Source organism: Electrona antarctica (assembly GCF_951216825.1).
Source record: "Electrona antarctica genome assembly, chromosome: 15".
In the NCBI taxonomy this organism is placed as follows: Eukaryota; Metazoa; Chordata; class Actinopteri; order Myctophiformes; family Myctophidae; genus Electrona; species Electrona antarctica.
In genome coordinates, this window is record NC_136796.1 from 27,363,922 (window position 1) to 27,391,084 (window position 27,163).

General features: G+C 45.5%; 1 protein-coding gene across 2 annotated transcripts in view; it reads left to right on the forward strand.

Moving 5' to 3' along the window:
* The first annotated feature begins 607 nt into the window (after positions 1 to 607).
* efna3a (ephrin-A3a) overlaps positions 608 to 27,163 on the forward strand; it is a 93,957-nt gene continuing 67,401 nt past the window's right edge. For both annotated transcript variants that reach the window (XM_079522743.1, XM_079522744.1), the window contains exon 1: positions 608 to 1,291. In XM_079522743.1, coding sequence (XP_079378869.1) covers positions 1,182 to 1,291 — 110 coding nt within the window. In that variant the 5' untranslated portion in view covers positions 608 to 1,181. The remainder of the gene's footprint in view (positions 1,292 to 27,163) is intronic.

A 27,163-nucleotide genomic window follows, 5' to 3' on the forward strand; every position in this document is an offset into this window, starting at 1 on the left:
GTTTAGCAGACTTAGAGTAGTTATCCTTTCCAAAGCAGTCTCCATTTGACCTTCAGGGATATAGAGAAGAAGTGTAATGAATGTCCATATCACTGGAGATGATTCAGATTAATTTCCGGATTGCTCGCTCAGTTTCATGTGAATTGCTTTCATACCTCGTTTATGGGTATGAATATCACCGATATCCCTGGAAAAAAGCACACTATTATGAGATATGAAATTGGCAGAGTTAATCAAACCGCAGCTAATGCTTAATATTTGGGAATTAAGACAGCCATTAACACTATGGGCTACTGCTAGGCTAGATAGAGTGGTTAAACCTCTGGCTAAATTAAACAGGTTAATTAAAGTCTCGGATTTTCATAAACTCCCCACTGTATCTGTCACTTATTTTGTGTTTGTGCACGTGCACACACACACACACACACACACACACACACACACACACACACACACACACAAACACACACACACACACGAATGCGCTCATATACACGCACACAAAAGAGGAGAGAGAGAGACAGAGAGAGAGAGAGAGAGAGAGAGAGAGAGATATGCCATACATACACTGGAGGGGGCGGTGCTGCCGGGTAGATGGACACTGGACAGGAGAGCGCATCTTGGATTCGTAGCGCCCGGGTGTGCGGCGCTGTGGATGCTTTTGTATTGTGACGGGGCGGCAGGCAGGTAGACAAACCTTGACAATTCAACGGGGAGCCTCTGCGATTTGGAGAACAGTTGTTTTAGACCAGTCTGAAATTGTTTGACTTTAGAATTGTCATTTATAACGTGCATGGTTGCCTAGGACTTACTGACACTGCGGTTTCGTTTCTCTGCTGCTGTTTGACAGAAAGGGTATTTCCAGATTAGTCACTTCAATTAAAGTGCGCAGTCGGGTAAAAAAAGAGAGAAGAAAATTACAGAAAAGAAAGAAGTAAAATTAGACCTGGCAGCTGGGAAGATATCGTAACTGAAATGGGTCTCGTCGCAATGGGATTTGAGTTGAGGAACACGTAGCCGAACTGAGCCAAGTCGCATTCATCCACACCGAAGGTTTTAGTGGAAACTTGAAAGACGTCTTACTGTTGACCGCTGGGATGTTGTGAGTGACTGGTTGTTTGGGACAGAGGGACCGGGTTGGAAGGCAGAAGAGAAGACAAGAGAACATCAACAGAGGGATTATGGCTCTCACAACGTTTTCTCTCAGTCTCATAACGCTCGCGCTCACTAACTTGCACCTGTCGAGAGCCAACGACCGCCATGCAGTGTACTGGAACAGCTCCAATCTACAGTAAGTGCATTTATGTGGTCCGACTGTTTGTAGCAAACATTTTTGTTCTTTGTTGAATGTTGATGTGCTGATGGGAGCCGATTGACCACGCAGCTGTGCAGATTAGATTGAGTGTTGCCTTATAGCGTAAAACAACGCAAAAACATTACAGACATGCCATACCAATGAGTAGCCCAGCAAATACAAATTGTATTTCTTATTCTATAGTTGTAAGTAACAGTAACACACGTCTTTTATTTTTGTAATAATCCCAATCCCGATTTTTTTTTGCACCTGACATTTATTGTTACATTTTAAACATGCAGTCTAGGTTATTGGAATCACCTGTTTCTGAGTGGTGACTGCATGCTTCTGCAATGTTCATTTCCGCAATTAACTGTTTTTTTGTGTATGAATACACATACAGAGTACAGACATGATGCATATACTGTACACTTCTTTTGATCCCATTTTCCCCCATCCTTCAATTATACTATCCTGTGTACACCCCCCCCCCCCCCCCCCCCCACACACACACACACACACACACACACTCACTCCATTACCCCACCCCACATACATAATGCACACACTCCCATAAAGCCTGTGTGTGCAATGCATGCTGCTTGAGGGACAGGCTAACCAGTTACCACACAAAAATGCACAAATGTAGACACAAATGACTACTAGACAGTAGACACACTTCATTTAAATAGGCCTAGGTGTAAAATGGATGGACATGAATTGGCCTGCATATGCCTATGTCTCTCACTCACTCTCTCTCTCACACACACACACACACACATACACACACGTTTTCTCTTATCCCCTTGAGCTTAAATTCCTCCCCCCCTGGTGTATAAGGCACAGTTGCTTACCACAGGTAAGCTACCCAGAGACCCTCCTATCTCTCCACCTGTGCTCTGTGAAGGCAACAGAGATTGATGTGAATCCTGCCGCCTTTGTCTTCTCATTAGCCAACAGTGAATCCATCTTTCTGACTTTCTCACAATCTTTTATCTCCACACACACACACACACACAGTCACACACACACACACACACACACACACACACACACACACACACACACACACACACACACACACACACACACACTCCTCCACCCCCCCACCCTGATTCTGCTCTGCGTTCCTTCCGTCCATTTGTATTCACCTCAGACACTGGTCTCTCCTATTGCTTCTTTCCATCTCACACTCAGTCGGTTATTTTCTTCCCTTCTCTTATTTTTCCACCGTGTCGCCGCGGCCAACCGGCCCACCTCAATTGCCTGCTCCCCATATTGAATTACCCCCTCCCATCTGCCCCAACCAGGAGCGCTGCACACGTTGTGCAAGGTGATGATGGTTACAAACCGGACAAAGCAAGCCATCTGAATGCTGTTGGGGTATTCAAGGCAATACGTGGTTACAGGTATATTCTCGTATCAACCAAATTACATTGGAAATAGGATAGTAGGGTCATCATAGTGTACCACTGTAATCTCCCCTGAGCAATATACCCATCTTCTCTTCCTGACTGCCTGCTGCTATCTGCATGTGAATGCGGGATGATTCGCATAATTGAAGGTTCCCTCTGTCCTGTCAAACCGTAAGTAGACTGTAGGAGTGTGACAGACGGGCACAGTGTTGCTGCCGAGCTATCACTCCCTCCTTCGTGTTGAAGGGAAGGAACACAACACGAGTGGCAGTCTGATTCACTGCCATCTCCGGTTTTGCCACAAGTTAAGACCGTCCAGTGTGATAGCAATAGAGAAGAGGCATTTTCTAAGAGGAGTCCTATTTTGGATGGGTGGCACATGTTCAGTGTGTGTGTGTGTGTGTGTGTGTGTGTGTGTGTGTGTGTGTGTGTGTGTGTGTGTGTGTGTGTGTGTGTGTGTGTGTGTGTGTGTGTGTGTGTGTGTGTGTGTGTGTGTGTGTGTGTGTGTGTGTGTGTGTGTGTGTGTGTGTGTGTGTGTGTGTGTGCCACGTGCCCCCCTATGTGTGTGCGTGTAGTCCGTGTACAAAACCTCTGAGAGATAAGAATCTGTAAAATAATGCAAAAATTGACCCAGTTTGCAGGTAGCAGACAAATCCTCTGAGGATGTGGCAGGAATACTGATAGGCCATCAAGCTCTAAAAAGCCTTAGGCTTCAGGCCACTTCAACACCACTGTGTCCACATGCTTAGAGAGTCCAGCTGAAGGCCCCACTTATTCAAGTCTGCAGCCCGGTGCAGGATAGAAACAAGCTCAGTGTGAACAGAGGGGAATCAAGGCAGAGGAAGAGAGCCAGGGACTGGGGGCCCTTCAGGGCGTGATGCTGGTTGAGACCTTAATGTCCTACCCTTGAGTGAGGCATTCAGTACAGGCTGTCATGGCACAGCTGCAAGAAATGGAGTGAATTTGGAATGTGAGCTGTTTGCGCCACCGAACCAATTCCAGAAACATCTCACTTTGCTGGAAGTCAAAAAGGAGGGCCGGTTCACATTCAGAACTATTGTGTTGTTTTGGATCCCTTGTGAGTTGTGCGAGTCTCATCGTGTGATCGGCTCATTTGAAATGTGATGCCTCCATTATCGTAACAGGAAGCAACGGTGTGGAGTTCCTTGATTACCGCCGGAGTCCATCACGACCACACCAGCCCCCATTAGAAAGTGTTGCTCTCGGCCTGGGCTCTCAGCAGTGTGCCGGCCAACTCGTTACAGATGTCCCTGCTAATGGCTAACTGAGGCAGGGGAGAGAGAGAGAGAGAGAGAGAGAGAGAAAAAGAAAACACACGCAGGCCATTAAATCATCTCGCATCTGAGGCCATCTGCCAATTAGAGAGGGGAGATGTGGAACATCTTGAGGAGCACACAGGGAGCCGTGGTGCTGCACTGCGGTGCTAGGCATTCCGTTCGCCGGCGGCAGCCCACGCTCCTGCCAGCCTCCCTCCCATCAGGTACTGGCCCCATTGGTGACACAGAGCAGCATCCCCATAATTGGGCACCTCGTGTCAGCATGATGAAAAACAGCAGTGTATAGCTTTGACTCGCTTGCACGGTTCCCTCCCTTTAGTCACAGTTTTTATTTTATTTCTTTGCTAGGGTTTGTGTCTTAGCAGGACAATGAAGCATGAATAGGGTACCAGCCTATGTACACACATGCGTGGGCAGAAGTATGGAACTGTGTGGAAATGCTCCACACACCTTTGTGTGTGCTCAATCCCTCCATTTATAAATGAGATAAAAGTCGTCTTTTCCACCCTCCCTGCCTGACCCTGAGTGAGTCATTGCCCTGTGTGCTTCATGCTACACATTGTGACCCTGATTTGAGACCTGAAATTGTGTCTGTCAGGCTGCTGAAGCAAATGAAGAAAAACCAACATACCCCTTCCCTCCCTCATCCCTGGCACAGTGTATATCCGGTGTTACAAAATAAATTATCACCGTGACAAATGGCTTTCACGAGAGTTGGTGTGGAGTTGGTGCAGAGGCTGTGTGATCAATGTGGAGTCGGTGTGCCGTCTTACTCAAGCGGCTCATTAACCAATGGGTCTGTCTGCGTGGGCATGTGGAGAAAGCAGCGAGACTCTGAGGTGGTTGCCTGTGGGGGGGCGTGAGGCTGGCCCTGGCACCCCACAGGGGAAGAGTTTGGAGATTCCGTTTCCATGAGAGGAACTTTTCCCCTAGAAGTGATGAGAAGGAAAGGTGAAAGTGAAAGACTGACGGGGAGAGAATGAGAGGGAGAGGTTGATGGATAGAGAGGAGTGAGAGGATAGAATGCGGAGGGGGTGGAAAGAGTGAAAAAATATTATTGAGAGGAAAGGGTGGTCGTAATGGAGACAAGGCAGTGGAATGATGGAGAGCAGAGAGGCAGAAAGTTAAGAAGTCTTTTAGGGAGGACATGAAGAAGGAAAGATTGATTGAGTTGGCCAGAAGTCAGGACGGATGCGGATGAGGGGTTGGCGGAGGGGCGGTGGTGGTAGGTGTCAAGATGGGGGAGAAGAGACTGCAGAATTTGCCCTATGTGGAAGTTTCGCTTGTTTAGTATAATATGCTGCAGGGGCTTTTTTTTGTTTCGTTTTTTTATTTTATTTATTTTTGACCCAATGATACCCAATGGGAGTGGATCCACACTAATCACTAATGTGGACACAGGCAGGGTCATCCATGTGGACCAGTGCTCAGAGACAATAACCCCCCCCCTCCCCCCCACACACACACACACAGAGGTGGCGTTTGGGGAAAGAGACAAGCGGATTTGCTTTCTGATTACATGCAAGGCTGTCTGGCCGTAGCTCACTAGCTCTGAGCCGTCTCGGCAATTTTGCATACAAATGCAACTTATTCAGTGGCATTCAATTTGTTCTTTTCCGCATCCATTGTAGCACACGAGCGGCTCAAACACCATTATACAGCTCGCAAATCTTTCCTTTTTTTTTTACCCCTTTTTTCCCTATTTTTCCCGACGGCCGTTGTGCTGAATGGGAATCTATGAATAACACTGATTGGAAGTGCTGAATGACTCTTGAGATACATTTGAATGAAGCTTTTCTTTCTTGATGAAGTTGAATTGTGTTGTGTTAATTGTGAATGCTTGAGTGCTTTATTTCCACATGGCATAAGCTTCCAAAGGCTTGCTTGGACAGAGCAGTCAATGGTCAGAGCGGTTAAAGGGTGGGAAGCAGGGAAATTTACTTTTAAAAATAATGATGCATATCTACAGTATCAAAAAAAACCCTAAGGACGTCTCGTTAAAAAAACGATTTAGAAAAAATAAAATATTTAGGCACAGTTGCAGTTGCAGTCAAAGTAAGTCCAAAGTATAGTTAGCCAGTAGATGGCGCCATTTCACCATGTCGATGACGTCAGAAATATTATGTGAACACAGCTCCGCTTTCACAAAGCGCCTTTGCTATGGACAATGTTCAGGTTCAAGATTGATTGACAGTTTTATTCACAGAATGGGTACTACAGTTAGAAGGTACAGGTCAATACAAAAACTGCTCTGAGGTTAAAACCAGAAAAAGCACTAAGACTACATCAACGTTCTCCATTTTCAATTCATCAGGAAATGATGACCGCTCAGTCATAAATATATTCTGGTTTAGAGGGTTAGGGGGTTAGGCTGTAGTGTAAATCAATTAATATTCAGATCGACAGGAAAATCAACATAACACTTTGATGATGATTGGTTGCCATGGTTTGTCTCTGCATGGCTGGAAAATGTACAGGAAAAAAACAGGCAGAATAACTTTGTGCATGTAAGTAATATAGCCTAACGATGCTTTGAGTTTGATGCAACAAGAATATTTATGTTGTATGTTTAGGCTACATGTATGAATTATTCTGCTCGGAATTATCTAATTCTGAGTAGAGTATCCTACTATAATCAATCCATCCATCCATACAAACACACGTCTGCTTCTCGGAAGTGACAGCGTTGTATCAAGCTTGTTTAGGCATATACATTGATGCGTAATGCTTTGCAAACGTTTTGTTTCTAGGCTATAATAGCTGCAACTGTGTAGTAGAAGAAATAAAGCCTAAAGCAGGGGGAGGCACGATCAAATCTCGTTTTTTTCCCCCTTTTTTATTCCATGCAGCTCCGTATGACAGAATCATAGAACATGTCACTCCATTCGCGACTCTATACACTGCATAAAAACTAAACGGTATGCACACAAAACAGAGCATGTCGTTTCACTTTCATTCTTGACCCACACCCTCTTCTGCCTCTTCCACAATGAACGATTCACTTTGGCCGCGCTGATGATCAGCACCACACAACCGGCCTCCGTTTGGATCATGATGTCATGTCAATAAAACAGTAACAGTCTGCGATACCATTCTGTATTTTATTCTGCTTTTCGTCGAGCAGCAGACAGAAAACAAACGTCATTTAGTGTATAGCAGACATGTCATTGGTCATGGTAATCAAAAGGTTATTTATTTATTTCATTATGAAGACGCTAACAGTGAAATCCCAAGGGGCTTTTAACATGGGATCCAATGGGATGACGTAGGGGAGATACTATCGATGACACACTGTTTTGGCTCGGCCCTCTCCGACGTGGTGGGAGGGATTTTTCAGAGTAGTGGCCACTAGCCCGCCCCGACTTCACACAGCATTGAACAGGCTGTATAGAGCCTTATAGTTGCATTTTCAATTATTATCACAACTTTGTCATAATTAAACTCAGACAAAGTAGATGCCAGCGTGATACTCTGCCTTTAAATGGTTGGTTAACATTATGTCATCACTTCCTATCTGTATGCACTGCAGTAGGCCTTCACTAATGTCCAAAATGTATTTACGCACAGGCTGTGTTGGTCTAGGGAGCCATTTCCTTGACTGTTTTTAGCTCATTGGATTCCACTATGAGTCACAGATAATGGATGGAGAAAACTCTGAAAGGATATTTAATGGTTCTTATGGAGGCCGGGGTGGGTGGTGTGAATCAATACTTTTCTATGCTATGGAAAAGGCGGTTCAGGCTTCCAGCCTGAACAAAAACACACCAAGGTTGCTTTCTGAGTAGCGATCAATCCTGGTCCATCAGATGATCAATGCCCAAATGCATTTTTAATTTGATTTCACGGTGTCAGTAAATTGCTGCTGAAGTGTTCAGAGGTAAGCTTGGGAAGCCCAGATCAAGTATTGACTGGAAACAGCAGGCATGGACTGGACATCGATTCTCAGTCTTGTCACTCCACTGTTCTTGGGTTCAGCCCTGTATACATGCCCTTACTATGTTAATGGTAAACAAGGCCTTTACATGGCAACAGTGGCTTGAGGGAAGAGACTTGTCTTTAGGCAATTCTCTCCCCTTTGTACAGTACAGTGTAGGCTGGGTATGAGCAGATGGGAAGGCACTGGAGGAAAGTGTTGTCCGTATGCAATTGAAATGGACAAGGGAGTATAGTTAAAACAACCATGAGGCTGTTCTATAATTCTACATGGAGGTTGTGTTGTGAAACTCCTCTCATAATGTGGATGAGAACATTACCCATTAGGTGTATGGCTAAAATCAATTAAGACATTTTACCTCTCCCTCTCTCCTACTGTCTGTCTACACTCAGTATACATACCCCCGTGTGCGTGTGTGCGTGTGTGTGTGTGTGTGTGTGTGTGTGTGTGTGTGTGTGTGTGTGTGTGTGTGTGTGTGTGTGTGTGTGTGTGTGTGTGTGTGTGTGTGTGTGTGTGCGTGTGCGTGCTTCAATAAAATGGGGTATAGCGTGTGTGTGAAATGGAATTCCTCAGATGTAATGTAATTATACTTGGTGACATTGGTGGAACGATATACTAAATATAACAATTATAATAGCATGGTGCCAAGCCTGGCACAGACAACATGTACTATGTAAGAAAAAGCACAGCACACCATAGCAAGTGTGTATACATACTGTATACACACTTGTTCCAGTTCATGATAGAATTACTGATTGGTTTTTCCTACGCCAATAAAGGCAATTTGAACAAACTTGCTTTCAGAACTAAGATGTTATAAAAAGCTCTATCTCAATTTGCACCCTACTCTCCATTTGCGTAGCCCGGCAGTACGAAAACAGATTTTGCATCTCCGTTGAATATGATTTGGATTGTGATAATGATGTTAAATGGAACAAGATGCTGTGATATTGTTGCACCAAGCACAAACTTTTACAAGCTGTTGTTTGAATAGATGAGACATTGTTAAATTGATTGTTTTAATGTTTTACCTTGGGCAGAGATTAGATAGATACTTAAAAGATAGTTTTGTCATTGATTTAACTTAGCCCGTGCTGTGATGGAGGCTTATTTACTCCAATAATCGTCATTTTAAACTCTCAATAACGGGTCAACTTGTCTCAAATAAGTCTGAATCTTGGTCCCAAAAACAGGTGATGAATTCCGCATTACTGTAATAACGTAATACTGCATGGTAAATCTTTACCATAAATCTTTATCTCCACCCCTACTAAAGCCCTCTGTGGCGATCAGACCATGTACAGTATCACCATTTTGGCCATACATCATGATATGAAAATAGCAAGAAGTGTCCAAGCCTAGTATGTACACACATACTTGTACAGTATATACGGTATGAACAAATGTATACAAATAAAACTAGCAAACCATACCTGGAATCAGACAGTAAAAATGAACCACCAGAACAGAATGGAACAGAATCCTACTTTAATTGGATCATTCCTCTCTGCTCTGGGTTCTGTGGACCCACTAGATTCTAGTGGTCTAATGAGGTTCTAGTGACTAGAACCTCATTATTGTCAGCTATCGACAGGGCAGCAGGGGCATTGTGCTCTCCTCACAAGAAGTGCCAAGGGGCTCCTCTAACTAAGAACTGTAGGAGGTATGTGTGTCTGTGGTTGGGGTTATAGGAGGAGTGATGTTTTCCTCTGAAGAGCACACATACAGTATAGGAAAACACAGGCAGGGCGCACACCTTGCACATGCCATCAAAATCCATTAGTATTCCATGAGCTCCAAGGTTATAGAAGCTGCACTTAGCTGGCACTGGGGAGCCCACAGGAGATAGCTCCCCGATCCCAGACAGGCAGAACCAATTTCAGACTCAATGATTTGAATGCAAATGCTTTCCACGAAAGAGGAGCTTTCCAACTTATAGGAGCCGCCGGTTCCTCAGTACATTTCATTGGGAAAGACTGTTACCGAGGTGGTCGCTACCTGGAGGGAAATTACATTGCCGCTATGATGGAACTGTCCACCACGGAGGTGGAGAGATCAAAGCAGCTGATACTGTAGGCACATTGGTCATTGGCTTGAGTTTTAGTTTATTTGTGAAATGAACCTTGTCTGCGCTACAAGGCCCGGGAAAAAAGGCGATAAAAGCCACAGCAGTTGGTGAAAATAATTTGTTTTCTTATACAAGCAGAAGAAGGCCTCGTGTCAGTTGTGACAATTGAGGTGGTATTTCACCCGCGTCCGCAGAGAGAGCATTCAAAGTTATCAGCATTCCTTCATGAAATAAAAACGAAATATAGAGTTGTAGAAAAGAGGCACAGGTGAGTGAGGACACGGACTTGTCATACATTATCTCATCCTCTGAACAGTCCCTTTCAGGTACAGAGCCGTGACGGGTCTCTCCTCTAATGCTCCGGGGGACTTAACAACAATGGTGTTACGAGCAGAAGAAACAGTCCTCACGGCTCAGTGGATGGATCTATGGCTCCCATCCGTTGTTGAGAAAGGGGTTCGGCTGGTATAGGGTGAGGGGCAGTGCAGCAGTGTGGTGGCCTGGTGGGCAATTTTGAATACAGGGAGTGTAATAATTAGGTATTCTGTTATAATTGAGATTTTTCCTGCTCAGGATGTAATTATATGGAGAGCCAGAGAACCTTTAGCAGACGTCGCTTCCATAATGAGAACATTTGAAGAAAATTGAAATCTCTCACTGCTCCTCTGTGCATTCAGAAGGGCTAGAATATGATTTGACCCCTTCAGCTCTTCCTTCCCCCTCCCCTACTAATGCCTGCGGAAGTTTAATGTGCCCTGGGTATAATGTTAAAGAGGGGGAACATTTAAATCAGCACATCTTCAAGCGAAACAGTTCCATTACAAATATGATATAGCGAAGTCTTTGGAGCTTGAAAGTATGATGTAAGTGGATTGGACAGAAAGCTAGCACCTCAGGGTGGAAAATGGAAGCTATATTCTTTTGAGGGAACTATGGGCCACACTGCTCAGATGGGAGATCACACATTTGCAGCTATTTAAATAAACTGCCTGGGTGAAAATAGCTATTTTAAAAGTTTAGACATGTCTATGGAATGAAACTTGGGTCTTCAGAGAGTGTGTTAGAGCTAAACTGCAGAGCTCCCATACCTACACTTTTATGGCATTTACTACACTCTGACTATGCTTCTTCTTTGATCCATTCTTGGAAAGGAAAAATGAAAAAAGACCCTACCTGCCTTTACGTAATGTTCATCGTTTATTATCTCATAAATGCAAATTATTGCAGTGTCTCAAGTGTCATTATTTTATAAAACACGCTATTAAATAGATAATAGCTTGAATTATATTCCATAGTGAATTTCTCACGGCAGTCGTTCTGTGGGAGCAGCTGTCACATTTTTCAAATGGCAGACCTTTTCTTTTGGAATGAAATGTCATATACATGTTCGTAGTGCGTAGCTCAGCGATTATGACAGATCTACAAGCTCACAATGTGTTGCATCGCAACGAGTTGTGAGCTTGTAGAGCTGCTATTTTTGGCAAGTGACACCGTCGTACAACAGAGTATAAAGCAGTCGTGCAACTCTGTGTCATTGACACTCACGGTGTCCGTGTTCCTATCTCTTCAACCTCATCATTTAATCAGGTCTCGTGTAGGCCCGCATCAAAAATCTATTTGGAATTCATTTGCCGCCTTGATGTGTAAATTTGGTTATGGTTAATACATGAGACCACAGCACATGCATAATCATGGCCTTCTACTCCATGCACGTGCACATGTTTTAATCTCTGTGTTATTCCCATTGATTTACATGGCCCATACGTGACTCATCTCTCACTACTGATATCTTCCATCGATGTTGGTGCCTGGGTGGGTGGGGAGGGGCATTGCCCTCTCACTCCGTCCCCCTTTTCTCTCTGGGTCAATGTGTGCAAACTGTGTCAAATTAAACACATGAATTTTAGCGTCCCTATTCTGGGGTGAACATTAAACCAAAAATAGCTGGTTTACAATGTGTCACAATTCGACACGTTGTGAGCCTTTAGATTGGCTATTGTTGGGGGAAGAAATTGGGGGAAAAAGAAGCAGACCTAATACAGAACCCTGGGGGTCCCTGCAGACCTAATACAGAACCCTGGGGGTCCCTGGTCATCCTAATACAGAACCCTGGGGGTCCCTGCAGACCTAATACAGAACCCTGGGGGTCCCTGCAGACCTAATACAGAACCCTGGGGGTCCCTGGTCATCCTAATACAGAACCCTGGGGGTCCCTGCAGACCTAATACAGAACCCTGGGGGTCCCTGGTCATCCTAATACAGAACCCTGGGGGTCCCTGGTCATCCTAATACAGAACCCTGGGGGTCCCTGGTCATCCTAATACAGAACCCTGGGGGTCCCTGCAGACCTAATACAGAACCCTGGGGGTCCCTGCAGACCTAATACAGAACCCTGGGGGTCCCTGGTCATCCTAATACAGAACCCTGGGGGTCCCTGCAGACCTAATACAGAACCCTGGGGGTCCCTGGTCATCCTAATACAGAACCCTGGGGGTCCCTGGTCATCCTAATACAGAACCCTGGGGGTCCCTGGTCATCCTAATACAGAACCCTGGGGGTCCCTGCAGACCTAATACAGAACCCTGGGGGTCCCTGCAGACCTAATACAGAACCCTGGGGGTCCCTGGTCATCCTAATACAGAACCCTGGGGGTCCCTGCAGACCTAATACAGAACCCTGGGGGTCCCTGGTCATCCTAATACAGAACCCTGGGGGTCCCTGCAGACCTAATACAGAACCCTGGGGGTCCCTGCAGACCTAATACAGAACCCTGGGGGTCCCTGGTCATCCTAATACAGAACCCTGGGGGTCCCTGCAGACCTAATACAGAACCCTGGGGGTCCCTGCAGACCTAATACAGAACCCTGGGGGTCCCTGGTCATCCTAAATCATTATTCTCGTCTTACATGATCACCCAGCCTAATTATTGTTCGGGGGGGATTATTGACTTTTGAGCCACCTTTAAAACAATTGGTTTGAAAGGTACCTGTTTGAAATGACCTGTTATTGAAGCTTTATTCTTCCGGGGTACTTGTCAGTCGCAAGAATAAATGAGAGAGAATTCCAGAAAATTGCAGAAAATGTAAAAATGGCAAGGCGACAGACATTACTGCAGTACATTCTGTTAACATTTTGGTTATTGCATTGTGCAGTGGGAGAGGGAGAGATTTCAGAAGTCCCCTCTTGATTAGTACGGGTTTATGCTTGAATTCCTCTTATTAGTCTGCTGGCCAATCTTCAGCATTGCTTTGTTTGTTAAGGTATTTGTGTGGTTGGTTCACCTGATAAGCTGTGTGTGTGTGTGTGTGTGTGTGTGTGTGTGTGTGTGTGTGTGTGTGTGTGTGTGTGTGTGTGTGTGTGTGTGTGTGTGTGTGTGTGTGTGTGTGTGTGTGTGTGTGTGTGTGTGTGTGTGTGTGTGTGTGTGTGTGTGTGTGTGTGTGTGTGTGTGTGTGTGTGTGTGTGTGGTCAGTGAAATTTGAAATAGACCATATGCCTGCTTTAATAGTAATATATATATATATATATATATATATATATATAGCTTTAGTAGAACTATGTTCCTCCTATCATACTTTGTATGTACAGTATGCCAGCAACGGTTTGAATCATGTGTCTAACGGTAACATGCCTGTTTAATGCTGCATGTGATGGTGTGTAGGCCAGTGTACGGTGTACGCACACACAGACATGCACACACAGGAGCACAGATCTCAGATTCTTCTCACCATGCTGTGTGTGGGTGTTTGGAATATCAATAGCCTGCTGTGCTCTCTCTGTGTGTGTGTGTGTGCGTGCGTGTGTGTGTGTGAGCGAGCGTGCGTGCGTGCGTGCGTGCGTGCGTGCGTGCGTGCGTGCGTGCGTGCGTGCGCGCGTGCGTATGTTCTCGGTATGTGTGGGTTGTTAGTTGTGTACAGTAGTACTGTGTGTTTGTGTGTCGTGCATGTGCTTGTATGTGCTACAGTACATGTGAGAAAGAGAGACACTTTATCACTATCATTAGGTAGCTGTGATTTTCTCATCTTTTACAGTGTAATTGTGTGTTAGGATTTTTCTTTTTCATTAGAATGCAGAATTCATTTTTAGAATGAGCTCAAGGGACAAAAATCTTTGTTGTATGCATCTTTGATAACGGCTGAATAATAAAAGATGATTCATGACTCTGTAGTAAGACAAACGGTTCAAATGTTATGGCAAAATATAGAAACTCTGATATATCGACCAATCAGAATAGGGGGCGGAGCTAAGTAACACGTATGAAGGACAAGGAGCCTCAACCGAACTAAGTGACGCGACTCATACAGTAAGTCTGTACGGCAATGTAATTAATCATTTTGTATTATTATTTACAAATGTGTTAATTAAAAAAATCTAGTTTTATGTTGTATTTAATTGTTATCGCTATTACTATTATTACTATTTCCCTTTTTTTGTCAATGGTGGTTGGTGATGGGGTCTGGGGGTAAGAGTTTAAAAATGAGTTTTATTTGCATTTTCTGTATTCCTGTACCTGTCCCTTTCTTCTTAAAATGAAATAAAAATGTATTTAAAAAAAAAAGTAAGTCTGTACGACAAATCGTTCAAAGTTATAGCAAGTGGCTGCATTGCGTGTTGCAGGTTTGACTCCCGATCCCGATGACCTTTGCTGCGTGTCACTCCCCATCTCTCTCTCATTTCCTGTCAGTCTACTGTATTCTATCAATAAAAGGCAGAAAAAGTCATTTGATTATGTTTTACTATTTGATTGAATATTTTTCCAGTAAGACGCCCTGAGGCCGAGGTCGCGTCTGTCTGTCTGTGGACAGCTCTGCAGTCTGCACACACAACTCCCTCTATAAGCATTGAACAAAACGGGTCTTTCCGATTTTTCAGACTCCATCCTGATTGGCTAAGATTGGCTTCAAAAGTTCACAGGAGTGCTCCGTTTCAAACAAAATGACGCAAAACTCGGCCTCATGGTGGTGCTATAACTGGCCCATTCGTGTTTTTACCTATAACTGCACTGATCTGTGGAAAACCTTGTATGCATACTCCCTAGAGGCAAAGGAAAAACCTTTGCCTGGACTGGATCTGCTCTTTATAGCGCCACCAGATGGCCGACATCTTGGAGTTTCCTCCTATTGTTGTGGCAGTTATTCACACGTATTATACATACAGTACACTGTTACTGTATGTTGGTGTTTGTTACCAGACTATTCCTATGTGTGTATGCGCAGGTGTGTGCATAAGTGACTGTGCATACTATGCTTGTTTGATTGATTGCCTGTGAAAGAAGAATAATGATCCATTCCCCCCTCGTGTTGGCCTCCCTCTGGCTCGGTTCCCCTCCACCCAGGCCCCCTTCTGTCCCCCTCCAATTTTTTCCTTCCCCTAACTTCCCTCATCTACCACTTTCTGTCTCTCTCACTATCTCTTCTCCGTATTGTTCTTTCTCTCACAGTCTCCCCCATCCTTCTCTCTCTATTCCCCATCCCCCCACTCATGTCAATCTCCCACCTGCTAACGGGCGCACGTTCCAATTTGCAAGCATATACCACACACGCACGCATGTGCGTGCGTGCGTGCGTGTGTGTGTGTGTGTGTGCGCTCGTACACACACACACACACACACACACACACACACACACACACGTCACACGCCAAAGGCGATTGCCAGTACTGAGTGGGTGTTGGATTCGGGACTGGTAACAGCCCTGCCTCCGCAGAGAAGAGGACGCCTCTCTCCACCTTCCTGCCTCCCCGTCGAGCTGTTTGGGGCTGGTTTACGTTCCAGCCTTCTGCTCCCCACACCGCTCTCACCTTGTGTCGAGCCAATGGGAACTCCCAGAAGGCCACGCTGCTCAGCCGCAGTCCTGTGCGTGGGCGGAGAGTGGGCATTGGCTGTCTATTTGTCTCCCCTTTAATTTATCATGTTGCCACTGGTGGGGGAGAGAGAGAGGAGAGAGGAGAGAGAAGAGAGAGAGAGAGAGAGAGAGAGAGAGAGAGAGAGAGAGAGAGAGAGAGAGAGAGAGAGAGAGAATGTGTATCATCAGAGTTGAGGATGTTCTATTCTTTGAGTGCTGTGGGGGGGGGGGGGGGGGGGGGGCATGTCTGTCAAGTACATATTTGTGTGTGTGTGTGTGTGTGTGTGTGTGTGTGTGTGTGTGCGTGCGTGCTGCATTTCAGCACAGCCATTTCATATATAGTGCCTAAGTACCTGTATGAGATAGATGGTTAGGTTTTTATTTGCTGCAGTGTCTCTTCGAGTATGTGCCATGTGTTTGTGCATGCACTCTCACTTCTGTGCGTCGTACATAGGTATGTGTGTTTATGTACAGTGTGTGTGTGTGTGTGTGTGTATGTGTGTGTGTGTGTCTTTCTAGTACAGCGTATAAGTATATGTAAGAGATAGATGGTTATGATAAATAGATTTGCTTTTGCAGCACTTAAAGGGATTCTGTGCCACTTCCCAAGAGAAAGTGGGAAGAGGTAGAAAAAAAAATGTACAGCAAAAAATAACCAAAAGAAAGGGGAGGGGGTGGCGGGATTGGGTGGAGGGGTGAGCGGAAGAGAGATGGAAGTGGGAGATGCGAGGCAGTACAGAGACGTAAAAACACATAGCGGAGTAGCAGGGGGGCTGGAGATGAGTTGTGGGAGCACCGCTATGGAGAATATTAATGTTGTGTCAGGAAATGGAGTATCTTTACAGACCTCTACCCTTCTTCTGTTGCGTGTGTGTACTGCACAGTACCTGCACAGGGGGCTCATGGGCACACTCCAAAGCCCAGCAAACTAGCATAATATATTACAGAGCCTGAGTAACGAGCGTCACACACAAACATACACGTTACCCAGTAGGACCCAGCACCGTAGCATGCAGGAATACACAAATACCTCATTGTAGAATCTAGCAGATTAGCATTCATGCAGTAATACACAAATATACACAGTATGACAAGGAAAAATAGCACGTAAAAACAGAAACAAGCACATTGGCATATTGCACAAAACTGAACTTGGTAAACTAGCACAACGTCAACATAGTAACCAGTAAAACGCCAAGAGGGCGTTAATAAAGTATATCTCATCTCATCTCAAGCGACCTCGCCGCGAGGTCGCGTGCACGCATCCGCCTGTGTGACGGCAGACTGCTGGGTGAGCGCTGGCACTTTGGAATGGGGGGGTCAGATCAACATATGGAATGAATTCTGTATACAGGCCATACTGTATATGGAGCGTGTCTTGAGTGTACAGGGTTTGATGAGGTCAGATCAACATAAGGAATGCAGAACAGGTCAGCTCCATATATGGAGATCTAAGTGTGGCAGCGGGGGCAGTGTCTTAAGTGTACAGGATTTGATGAGGTCTGGCCATATATGGAGCGTGGGACTCGCTTGATTAGGTCAGATCAACCTATGGAATGTCAGAACAGGTCAGCTCCATATATCGAGATCTAAGGGTGGCAGCGCGGGCAGTGTCTTGAGTGTACAGGGTTTGATGAGGACCCAGTTAGGGCCGGGCCTTAAGTTTCAGGCCTGTTGAGAGGTGTGTGTGTGTGTGTGTGTGTGTGTGTGTTGTGCGTGTGTGTGTTGTGCGGTTTAGCTTTAAATGTAATTATATATTGCATGTGCATTATCAACATAAAAAACGGTAGCAAAAATGTTTAACTTGGCATAATAATAGTAATTCCCTTCTCCTTTCCTAATCATGCTCATGGACAGAATTTGACCAGTCTGTTCATTTTAGTAACGTCCTTTCCCTCTAACATAACACGAACAGCATTACAAAATACGTTGTCAACAGATAAGTAAAATCTTCAGTGCTAATTTATGCATTTGTAACCACCATTGTGCAAATGTTTATGCTCTCAGATTCTTTTGTCAACCATGCCAACAGGCATGATGTTTTCCTTCTAAAATGTATTTGTTTGTGCTGATTTAAGGGAAGGATCTGCACAGTTAATCCTGTTAGTTGTCTGGGTTTCGTTTTGTTTATTTCTGTTTTGTTTGTGCTTTCATCTAGACAAGCATTACTTGAAGGATGATACCACTTTGTGAAGAACCATGTTGTACAGTACTTGCTCGTCATCATTGTGATGAATTGTCTTTGTTCAAAGTCAAGATGTAATCCGGCATGGAATCAAAACCATCCTTTGAAATACAATTGATTATGTGAGACTGTGTGCCTTACAGCTGCAATTCACCACCTTGTTCCTGCTTTAGAAACACTCCCATTGAGTCTTACTAATGTCGCTACAACGTTATTATTTCCACTTCCCAGGCAGAAACAAACGTCCCTCATGCATGCACACCTCACTATAGTATGCACCATAAAGCAGTGGTGCTTTCTGGTATAGAGGGGTGGGTCACGCATGGAACAATACACTGGATTATATTGGTTCACCGGTCTGAGCGCCCGCCCCTGCCCGCCTCGGTAACAGGTCAGGTCGCCCCAATTCCATCTCGCCCCAGATTTTTTCTGCCGACCTCGCGCCGACAGCTCGGTGCGGCGGTTCTTGTATTCTTTATTTTGTTTTACTGAGAATAAGGTTAGAAATAAGTTTAGGGTTAGGCATAGTTTTACTGGGGTTAAGTTTAGGAATAGGGTTAGGTTTAGGCATCGTTTTACTGAGGTTGAGGTTAGGAATAAGGTTAGGTTTAACCGTTTAAGCATAATTTACTTAGATTACTTTAGGAATACCCGGCCGCGCTGTTCCGCCAGCTGTACGCCCGGGGCGAGTTGGTAAAGGGGCGAGCAGTCTCGTATTCCCCGCCTCCACCTCTCCCCTCCCTGGTAGAAAACAGCGGAGAAAACTGACGTCACTATATTTCGAGCAAGGCCCCTCTGCACTGTAGTTCACTCCCACTCCTAGACCAGGAAATGTGTCTCGTTCACCCAGGCTTTCATTTTTGAGCCGAATGTGAACGAAAAGCCTGGGTACCGAGACTATACCACAAGGGTGACGCTAAAGGAAAGGCTGTGAGGTCACTAAAATCATCAGGATTCCTACTCTTGGGAGCATGAAAGAGCACAGCAAATCCCATGGCGGTCCAGCCACTGGCAGCCAGTAGTTGTTGAGGTATCTTGTTTCAGTCTGTTGGACCGACCAACCAACCGACTGACAGATTGGCCAATAATAAACTCACACTCAAACACACCACAAGGGAAAATCTTACTTCTGGAATAATATCACTACTTGTCTATCCACCCTGCTAATCCAGGATTTCAGAGTCCTTTTTTTTGGCTTTTACCAAAAACATTTTATGTTGTTTAGTGGAGGTGAGGTATTCGTTCATTACTAATATCAGTCTGCCAGGAGGTAGGATCTGGTCCTGGAACACATGCTCAGTTGGCCGATTTAGAGACAGCTGTGTGTGTGTGTGTGTGTGTGTGTGTGTGTGTGTGTGTGTGTGTGTGTGTGTGTGTGTGTGTGTGTGTGTGTGTGTGTGTGTGTGTGTGTGTGTGTGTGTGTGTGTGTGTGTGTGTGTGTGTGTGTGTGTGTGTGTGTGTGTGTGTGTGTGTGTGTGTGTGTGTGTGTGTGTGTGTGTGTCGGTCTATCCCAATCTCTCGCTCTGTCTCCCTGTGTGGGAGTGCTTCTCTCTCTCTTTCTCTCTATCTCTATTACACTTCTCCATTACACACACCTTCGCCAATCTTTGACTTACCGCTGTGTCAGGACTCCGAAATCCCTGCCAGCACCTGTCAACGGCAGAATCTACAGTAAGAGAGGGAAAAAAGAAAAGAGGGCTGCCTCCTCTGTGTGTGTGTGTGTGTGTGTGTGTGTGTGTGTGTGTGTGTGTGTGTGTGTGTGTGTGTGTGTGTGTGTGTGTGTGTGTGTGTGTGTGTGTGTGTGTGTGTGTGTGTGTGTGTGTGTGTGTGTGTGTGTGCAATGGCCATCCAAATGTGTTGTTGTATACTGCATGCGTGGGCCTGTGTGGTTGTACACACAAGCAGGTGCATATTCGTGCCCAATTTGCTGCAATGTTTGGTAGATGGATGGATACAAAGATTGATAGATAGATGGAGTGGAGAGAGGGCGAGAGATGATGCTCATTTACAGTGTGCGACATGAAAGAAACCGCCCTCCCATTCGCGGAAGGCTGTGTCACAGGTGACAGCCCAATGACAGGGCCAAGAACAGGCCTGTCGAATAGAGAGAGCAACCAGAGAGAGGATGAAGCACAGGGAACCAGGATGACATTCCTCATCTAGCGAGCGACAGCAGGAAAGACTGAAAAAGAGACAGAGTTGTGGGGGGGTATAGGAGCACTGTATGTACAGTATGGTGACAGGGGAGAACAACAAGAGGCACGCTGTTCTGTAGAGTTAACCCATTCAGGCCTGACGTCGAAATAAAAAATAAAAAGTTTTCTAAATCATGACAATTTTCGGAAAGATTTGCGGCACATTTTAACGATTTTTCAAAAATAGCAGACCTACAAGTTCATAGCGCGCCACTCGGTGGCGCGCTATGAGCTTGTAGATCTGCTATTTTTCAATAGCTAAATTATAACAATGTTTAAAACACCAAAAGGGGTTCCCGCCCCAAAATGGGTTAATGGTTAATGTGGTTAAACGCTAACGTGACATGGATGCGTTCCAGGTCTCAATGGGTTAAATGATGCAGAGAGAAGAATAACATATATACTAGCCCCAGGTGGGTTTGGGTTTTACGAAGGGAGGGGAGGTAGTGAGGTACTGTAGCAAGTGGTAGAGCGCTGTGACTGCAGAGGATAGATACCTCCAGAGGAAATTGGTCTAATGCTGGGCTGTTTATCCCCTTGGGGGGATGTCCCGCTGCGTGTTGTGTGTGGTAACAACAAAAAGAGGTGCCGCCACAGGAGAGAACGGAGAAAGACCACACGTAGATAATCAAATTCACGAACTGTACGTCCAGAGTGTTCTTTCATTTTTAATTTGGTGCCGAACTCTGTAAATTAGCATAGAAAAAGCCTGGTAGTTCAAGTTCGCTGTCACTGCGCTTCAGGGACCTGTGGGAGAAAAGGATGTCCCCACAGCATTGTGTTGCTCCTGTTTGGTAACCAGCCTCCGAAACCTTTCTCCCGTTTGCAAGAAGGTGCATATGCAAATGTTACAATAATTATAGGTCCTCATAATTCCTCCTTATGGGAGTATACTTTTGTTCAAATTAAAGTTCCCCCATTTTAGTTTTTTTTTAAAACCTGCTGTAGCATTCCTATTCATGTCATAATAGGATAACATTCGTCAAAAATATGTGAACGTTGGCCCTCAGCAGAAATATTTAACATACAACAAATTATATATCGTTGCTGAAACCACCTAACTCGCTAGGTGGGGCGCTAAAGTAAAAAAGTGATGGCAGAAAAGTGAAGATGACAAAAGTGATTGGCCAGAATGGCATTTGTGATGATTTGATTGGCTGAGCACGGAATGTGATGTATGATGATGTATGTTGATAAGAGCGACCCTCACTTCACACGACTGTGATTTATTTTCCATAAATAAATGCTATTGAACACCCTTTACGTCTGTGTGTTGGTTATACAAATTTGGAACCAATGAAAAGTATTAAAATGTGCTTCGGAAAAAACCACCTAACTCCAATGGACCCTCAAACTGTCTGCTAAAGCAGCTAACTCCCCTCTCATGCAAGTACAGTAATTGACAATATATAAAGTCGCAATACCAACTTTGATGAGGCAGTCTGGCCTGAAAAATGAAGATTTTGGAGTTAGGTGGTTTCAACCCGACAGCAGAGATATAGGTTTTAAGTGGTTAACCTCTGGCTCAAATACAGGGGTGAATCTGGCACAGACGCAGAGCCATATCTCTAGCTAATGTGTGACTCCGGGAAGATAACAGCCCTGGGTTGAGAATGCATTAGCCATTACACATTAGCATTCCCCACGCCGCACCTCGCGCGTGTTCTCACGCGGCCTGCGTTTTTAAATTTACGAAATTGAGGAAAAGGATATATAAATTGCTGTTCGTCAGCAGCACATCGACCACCCCAGCCCCACCCCATATCCTCATTAGACAGTTCATCAGCAATCTATCATCAGTATGTATTATTTATGAGCAGGGCACTGTTTTTTCCACCTTTCCACGCACACACACACACACACACACGCACGCACGCACGCACACACGCACGCACACAGTGGTTTCTTATTTAGCTTTCAGTGAAATTTTGGAAACTGATGTCAGCCCTATTGTGCGTTGGGAGAAAGAGAGAAGTGTGGCGGGGGGGGGGGGGGGACATCGAGAGATACGGAGAGAAAAAGGGAGATGGAGAGAATGTGGCTCAGAGCATTGGAAAATGATGCTTTTCTACTTAATAAGGTCTCATTCTCTCCCAGGGCTTTCTGACTTGCACCCTCACCGTCACAGACACACATAGTGTGTCTCTCTCTCCTCCCCCCTCTCTCTCTCACTCACACACATACACACACACACACATACACCATGGAAATTTGGCGCTGGGGAGCGTGCTGGCTGTGTCAGGCCCTGCCGCTCAATATCATGTATGCAAATGTACATTTTTCAATCAACCTTGTGTTCATTCTTTCTGAGGCGTTCGATATAGGCGCGGCGTGCCGCTAGGTAATTTACCCAGGGTTGCTTTGACCTCTGCGGTCACCTGGAGGGATCACACCTTTAATCACTTAACTCCACACTGAGCTCACGTTGCCAACAGCAGTGACCAGAGCCATGTGGTGTTACGACTACTGCACTATTTTAGGGGGGCACTTTTGGTGTAAGAGTGTTTATGTTTATATGTGTACTTTATGTCTGTGATTGATTGATTGATTGAAAATTGTATTCACAGTATGTAGAATGGGTACATTTCAAACAAAAGCACAAGTCAATACAAAAACTGAGGACTAAACCATGAAAAGCACTAAGTAGGTCGGGGGTGGCTTATTGTCGGTATCAGCCGGTAACACGCGGGAGTCTATCCCCGTTACAATGCGCTAGACCCCTGGAAGATGGATTACTGAGGTGGAGCGCCACACCTACCATCAGCTCCCAGTACTTCCCGCACGACTTGCTGCACCAAGCCGTGCTACTCATTCGCTGAGTTGGCGGTGCCCTGTGGTCCAAAGGCGAGAGCTCTACCGACTGAGCTACCCGGGCACAAGACTAAGACGGGCTCATTTAGGGGCGATTCACACTATGGTGCGCACTCGGGACCACTTGGCAGATGTTGTGGTAGTGTGAATAATGCGCCCAACCGTCCCAGGGACCGCATGGGGGGCGGGTCTCTGGACCGTTGAAGTGTGTTCGGATACGGATCGTTCCAATGTGAATGCATGCGTACCTAAAGAAGGAAGTGGACTGTTTTTTTAGAACGTGACATGTCTAGTCGAGGAGCCAAGCGTCAACCAACAAAAACACACACAGGCGCTGCACCACGCGTAACACTTTTCTCAACGCCGCCCGTCTCCTGTTGAATCCGCAGTACGCGCTGATCTTATTCTGCGGACTACATGTGGCTCTTGGGCTTTGCTTGGCATAGTCTCCAAAGTAAAACAAAATAATAATAATGCTAAAGTAGAATCCATAGCAAACTAATCAAACACGACACTGGAGCACAGAACTGACTGACACAGGCCGAATAGCAGGCAGGCTGACGACAGTGAAGTAGTATAACGGCATAGAGCCAAAGAGGCAATGCACGTGTGTCTGGATTTATTGGAGACAATGTAGCAGAGTTGATGGTCATTGTCCGTGCGCGCCAGCCATCAAGCACACCGCCACCTGGAGCATCAAAGTGTGTTAATGCAAGTGTACCCGGGTGCGCTGTTGAATCTCGGGCAATGTTAATCATGGCCAGCGGGGACCAGGCAACCGTACCGAGAAAGTTTGAAGGAATCTAGGGATTCACATTTTTTGAGTAAACACAGGTCATCAATACATGTCTGTACACGGACAAATGTGTCCGTAGCAAATTTTAGATGTTCTGTTTTGCACACCATTATAATGTTCTGATTATTATTATTTTTAAGATACAGGTATACAGGAAATGAGAGAGATGGGGGGTGACACGCAGTAAAGGCCGTCGTGATCGAGTGTCAAACCTGTGGCACACTGCCAGACTGGATTATTATTAAGGTGCCCAGACGGCTGCGCCAGCCGCCCGTGCCTATAATGTTCTTATTTTGAATTGAATACATATTGAGACTGATTTATTATGACACTATGCACATTATGAGTCCACTAGGACAGTCGACTCCTCAAATGTTTTATTTTCAAGGACCTCCAGTGTGCAAATGTGCATTTGTACACTCTCAGAGTTACAGACCTGTATGGTAATTCAGGGCCATCTCTTTATGCGTATGCATCTCTCATTTTCTATGTCCACGGCAAACAACTATTTTTTACAAAAATGTCCACCACAAGCCAGCATTGCGATGATGACCCCTGGTTCAGCAGGAATTGTTAAACACCTCCATATAAACGCTGGTTTGGGTTTTTTTGTTGTTTTTTTATGGGCCTTTATTTTATATTTTTTATGGAGCTGGGACAGACAGTAGGCTGACAGGTGATGGGGGGAAGACATGCAGTAAAGGCCGTCGGGATGTGGAGTCGAACCCGCGGCGCACTGCCAGACTGGATTACCAGCCAAGGTGCCTGGACCACTGAGCCATGGCCCAAGCCGGTTTGGTTTATTTTTAAACTGGTTTTCCCATACTGTTTGGGGTGGGATTGTCTTTTTACTATTTGGAACGCTTTACCGGGTGATCATGGTACTTGTAGTCTTAGTTGCACCCTGTAGGTGTAGGGCGACTACTGTAACTACATAAGGGTCTTGCTATGTAATCACATCACCTGAGGAAGGCCACAAGGTGGCCAAAACTTTGAACGTGAAATTTGCCCTTAACATTTGTTTGGAGCAGCAGCTGTTGTACGGACTTTTTTCCCCCTTTTTTCTGTGTGAGTGTGTGTCATGGTGTTGGGAGACACTGTAGTCTAGAGTTTTTAATTTGATAGGACAGGAGTCAACATCCTACTAATGTGAAATGCGCTTGTGGTGCCAGTTGAAATCCCCAAGCTGGGTGGAAAAATCGGCATGTGGGCGAAGTGCACAGCTCCCTCTTGCCGTGATAACGGTCTGTGTGCTCCTGAGCAAGTAACTCAAGCACAGTGCCTGCAACTGCAGTAGAGCACCAATCTGAAGCTTAACGGCCAACAATATGAGTGTGTGCTTATTTGTACTGAACAGTCACTGTGTGTGTGTGTGTGTGTGTGTGTGTGTGTGTGTGTGTGTGTGTGTGTGTGTGTGTGTGTGTGTGTGTGTGTGTGTGTGTGTGTGTGTGCGTGTGTGCGTGTGTGCGTGTGTGCGTGCGTGCGTGCGTGCGTGCGTGCGTGCGTGCGGTCTTCCTCCCCTGCGACCACTACTCCCCAAGCCATAACTGTAAATACAATTCTGTTCTTCAGTGATCTTGGAACAAAGGTCGAAAATAAAATGTAAAAACTTTTCCGTCAGCAGATTCCATTAGATGCTTCAGAGACTTTGGAGAGGGAACAATCACACATGCATTCACTCCCTCGCAGATTGTGCTTAACACGTCCTCGTTCGCCCAATTTGTCTGTACCTCAGCATCTACAGTAGCTGCAGCCACCAAGCAGTTCATACGGAGACATAGTATCAGCTTTTCTGCAGTTAAGACACCTCACCTCACACACAAGCAGAAACCCAAAGCCGGTCTCCTTTCATAAGCCCTGGAATTCATACCAAGCCCGCTGAGAGACGATTTACTTCACATACAGTACACATACACACAGTACAGTGCATGCATACACGCACGCACATACACATCTCTCTCTCTCTCTTTCTCTTTCTCTTTCTCTCTCTCTCTCTCTCTCTCTCTCTCTCTCTCTCTCTATCTCTCTCTCCATCACACATACAGAGACAGAGTAACATTCACATTAACTGTTAAAAATAATCATATGGTGTAGTAAAGCAAATTCCTGATTCTTCAATTCCTAGTGTCCATTTGTACACTTTTCAGACCGATTGTGTTCGTGGATAGAGTTGTCAATTTATCGGCAAATTTGCATAATTGTTTCTGACGTTAGCATGAGGTGTGGGATTTTAATGCGAGGGTGTAGTGATTCTGAAGAAAAAATATTTATAACTGGCTATTCGACTAAAGCAAGTGTTGTTGAATAAAACCCAAGCAATTGAACGGTTGACTAACCAACTAGGTGGGAGATCTCACATCCGTACGCACGCACGCACGCACGCACGCACACACGCACGCACGCACACACACACAAAACGGGTTGCCCCAATTCCGTTCCATAGCCCTGCAGGTGTGGTCCACCCACAGTGCACTGTCTAGTTTCTCAGCCTATCATTGGTATTCATTTCCTACTCCTAATTCCCACCCTAGTACTTTTCCCCCCTCTCACTTGACAGAGGACCGTGGGTTAAACACCGGGGGGAGCGCTCCATCACGACTAAATTTGATCCAATTAAATAGAGATTTAATCAGGGCCGCACAGTTTGGTGAGTGAATACGCAATGCGATTGGGATGCTGGTGAAGCGAGGGGACCCCGACAGCGGCCACAGGAACAGAAACTAAACACAGTTTCATTTCCTGAGAACTGGGCTTCAGCATAACGAAAGGAAATGGAGGTTGAAGGAAAAGGTACCTCAATCCTGTCTGAAGCCAGAGTTATACCTTGTTGCAGGTGGGTGTCACGACACACGCACTGAAAATAGCTACAAGCTGTGAGCTTGCGTTGTGTACAGCAGATTGGCTACTTTTGGTACACAACCCCAGCGTGCAGCTATGTATAAATCCCCCATGACTTGTCAGTCGAGGTCCGTCCAAAATACCTCCGGAAAGATTTGCCTCTGGATTTTAATAAGCAGTTGCCATCTTGACTGCTGTCCCCCTCGGCCTCGCTGTGACAACGGCAGTTAAATATCTGCACGAAGACCCTCCCGTAACCTTCCCCCAATCTGCTGATTTACCGTGCAGAGATGCTGAGGAGGCTACTGCATGGCCCCCTTCGGGAGAGCTCCTGCGCGATTTACTGTTGATGTAAACACTTGATTAATTAATGATTTAGCGATTGGATCGCATGTGCAGCAGGCTGGAACGATCCATCCACCGATTCATATTTCACTTCACTGGCAGAGAACCGGAGAACTCCTTCCCCGAGCCTCTGGCTGTGTGTGG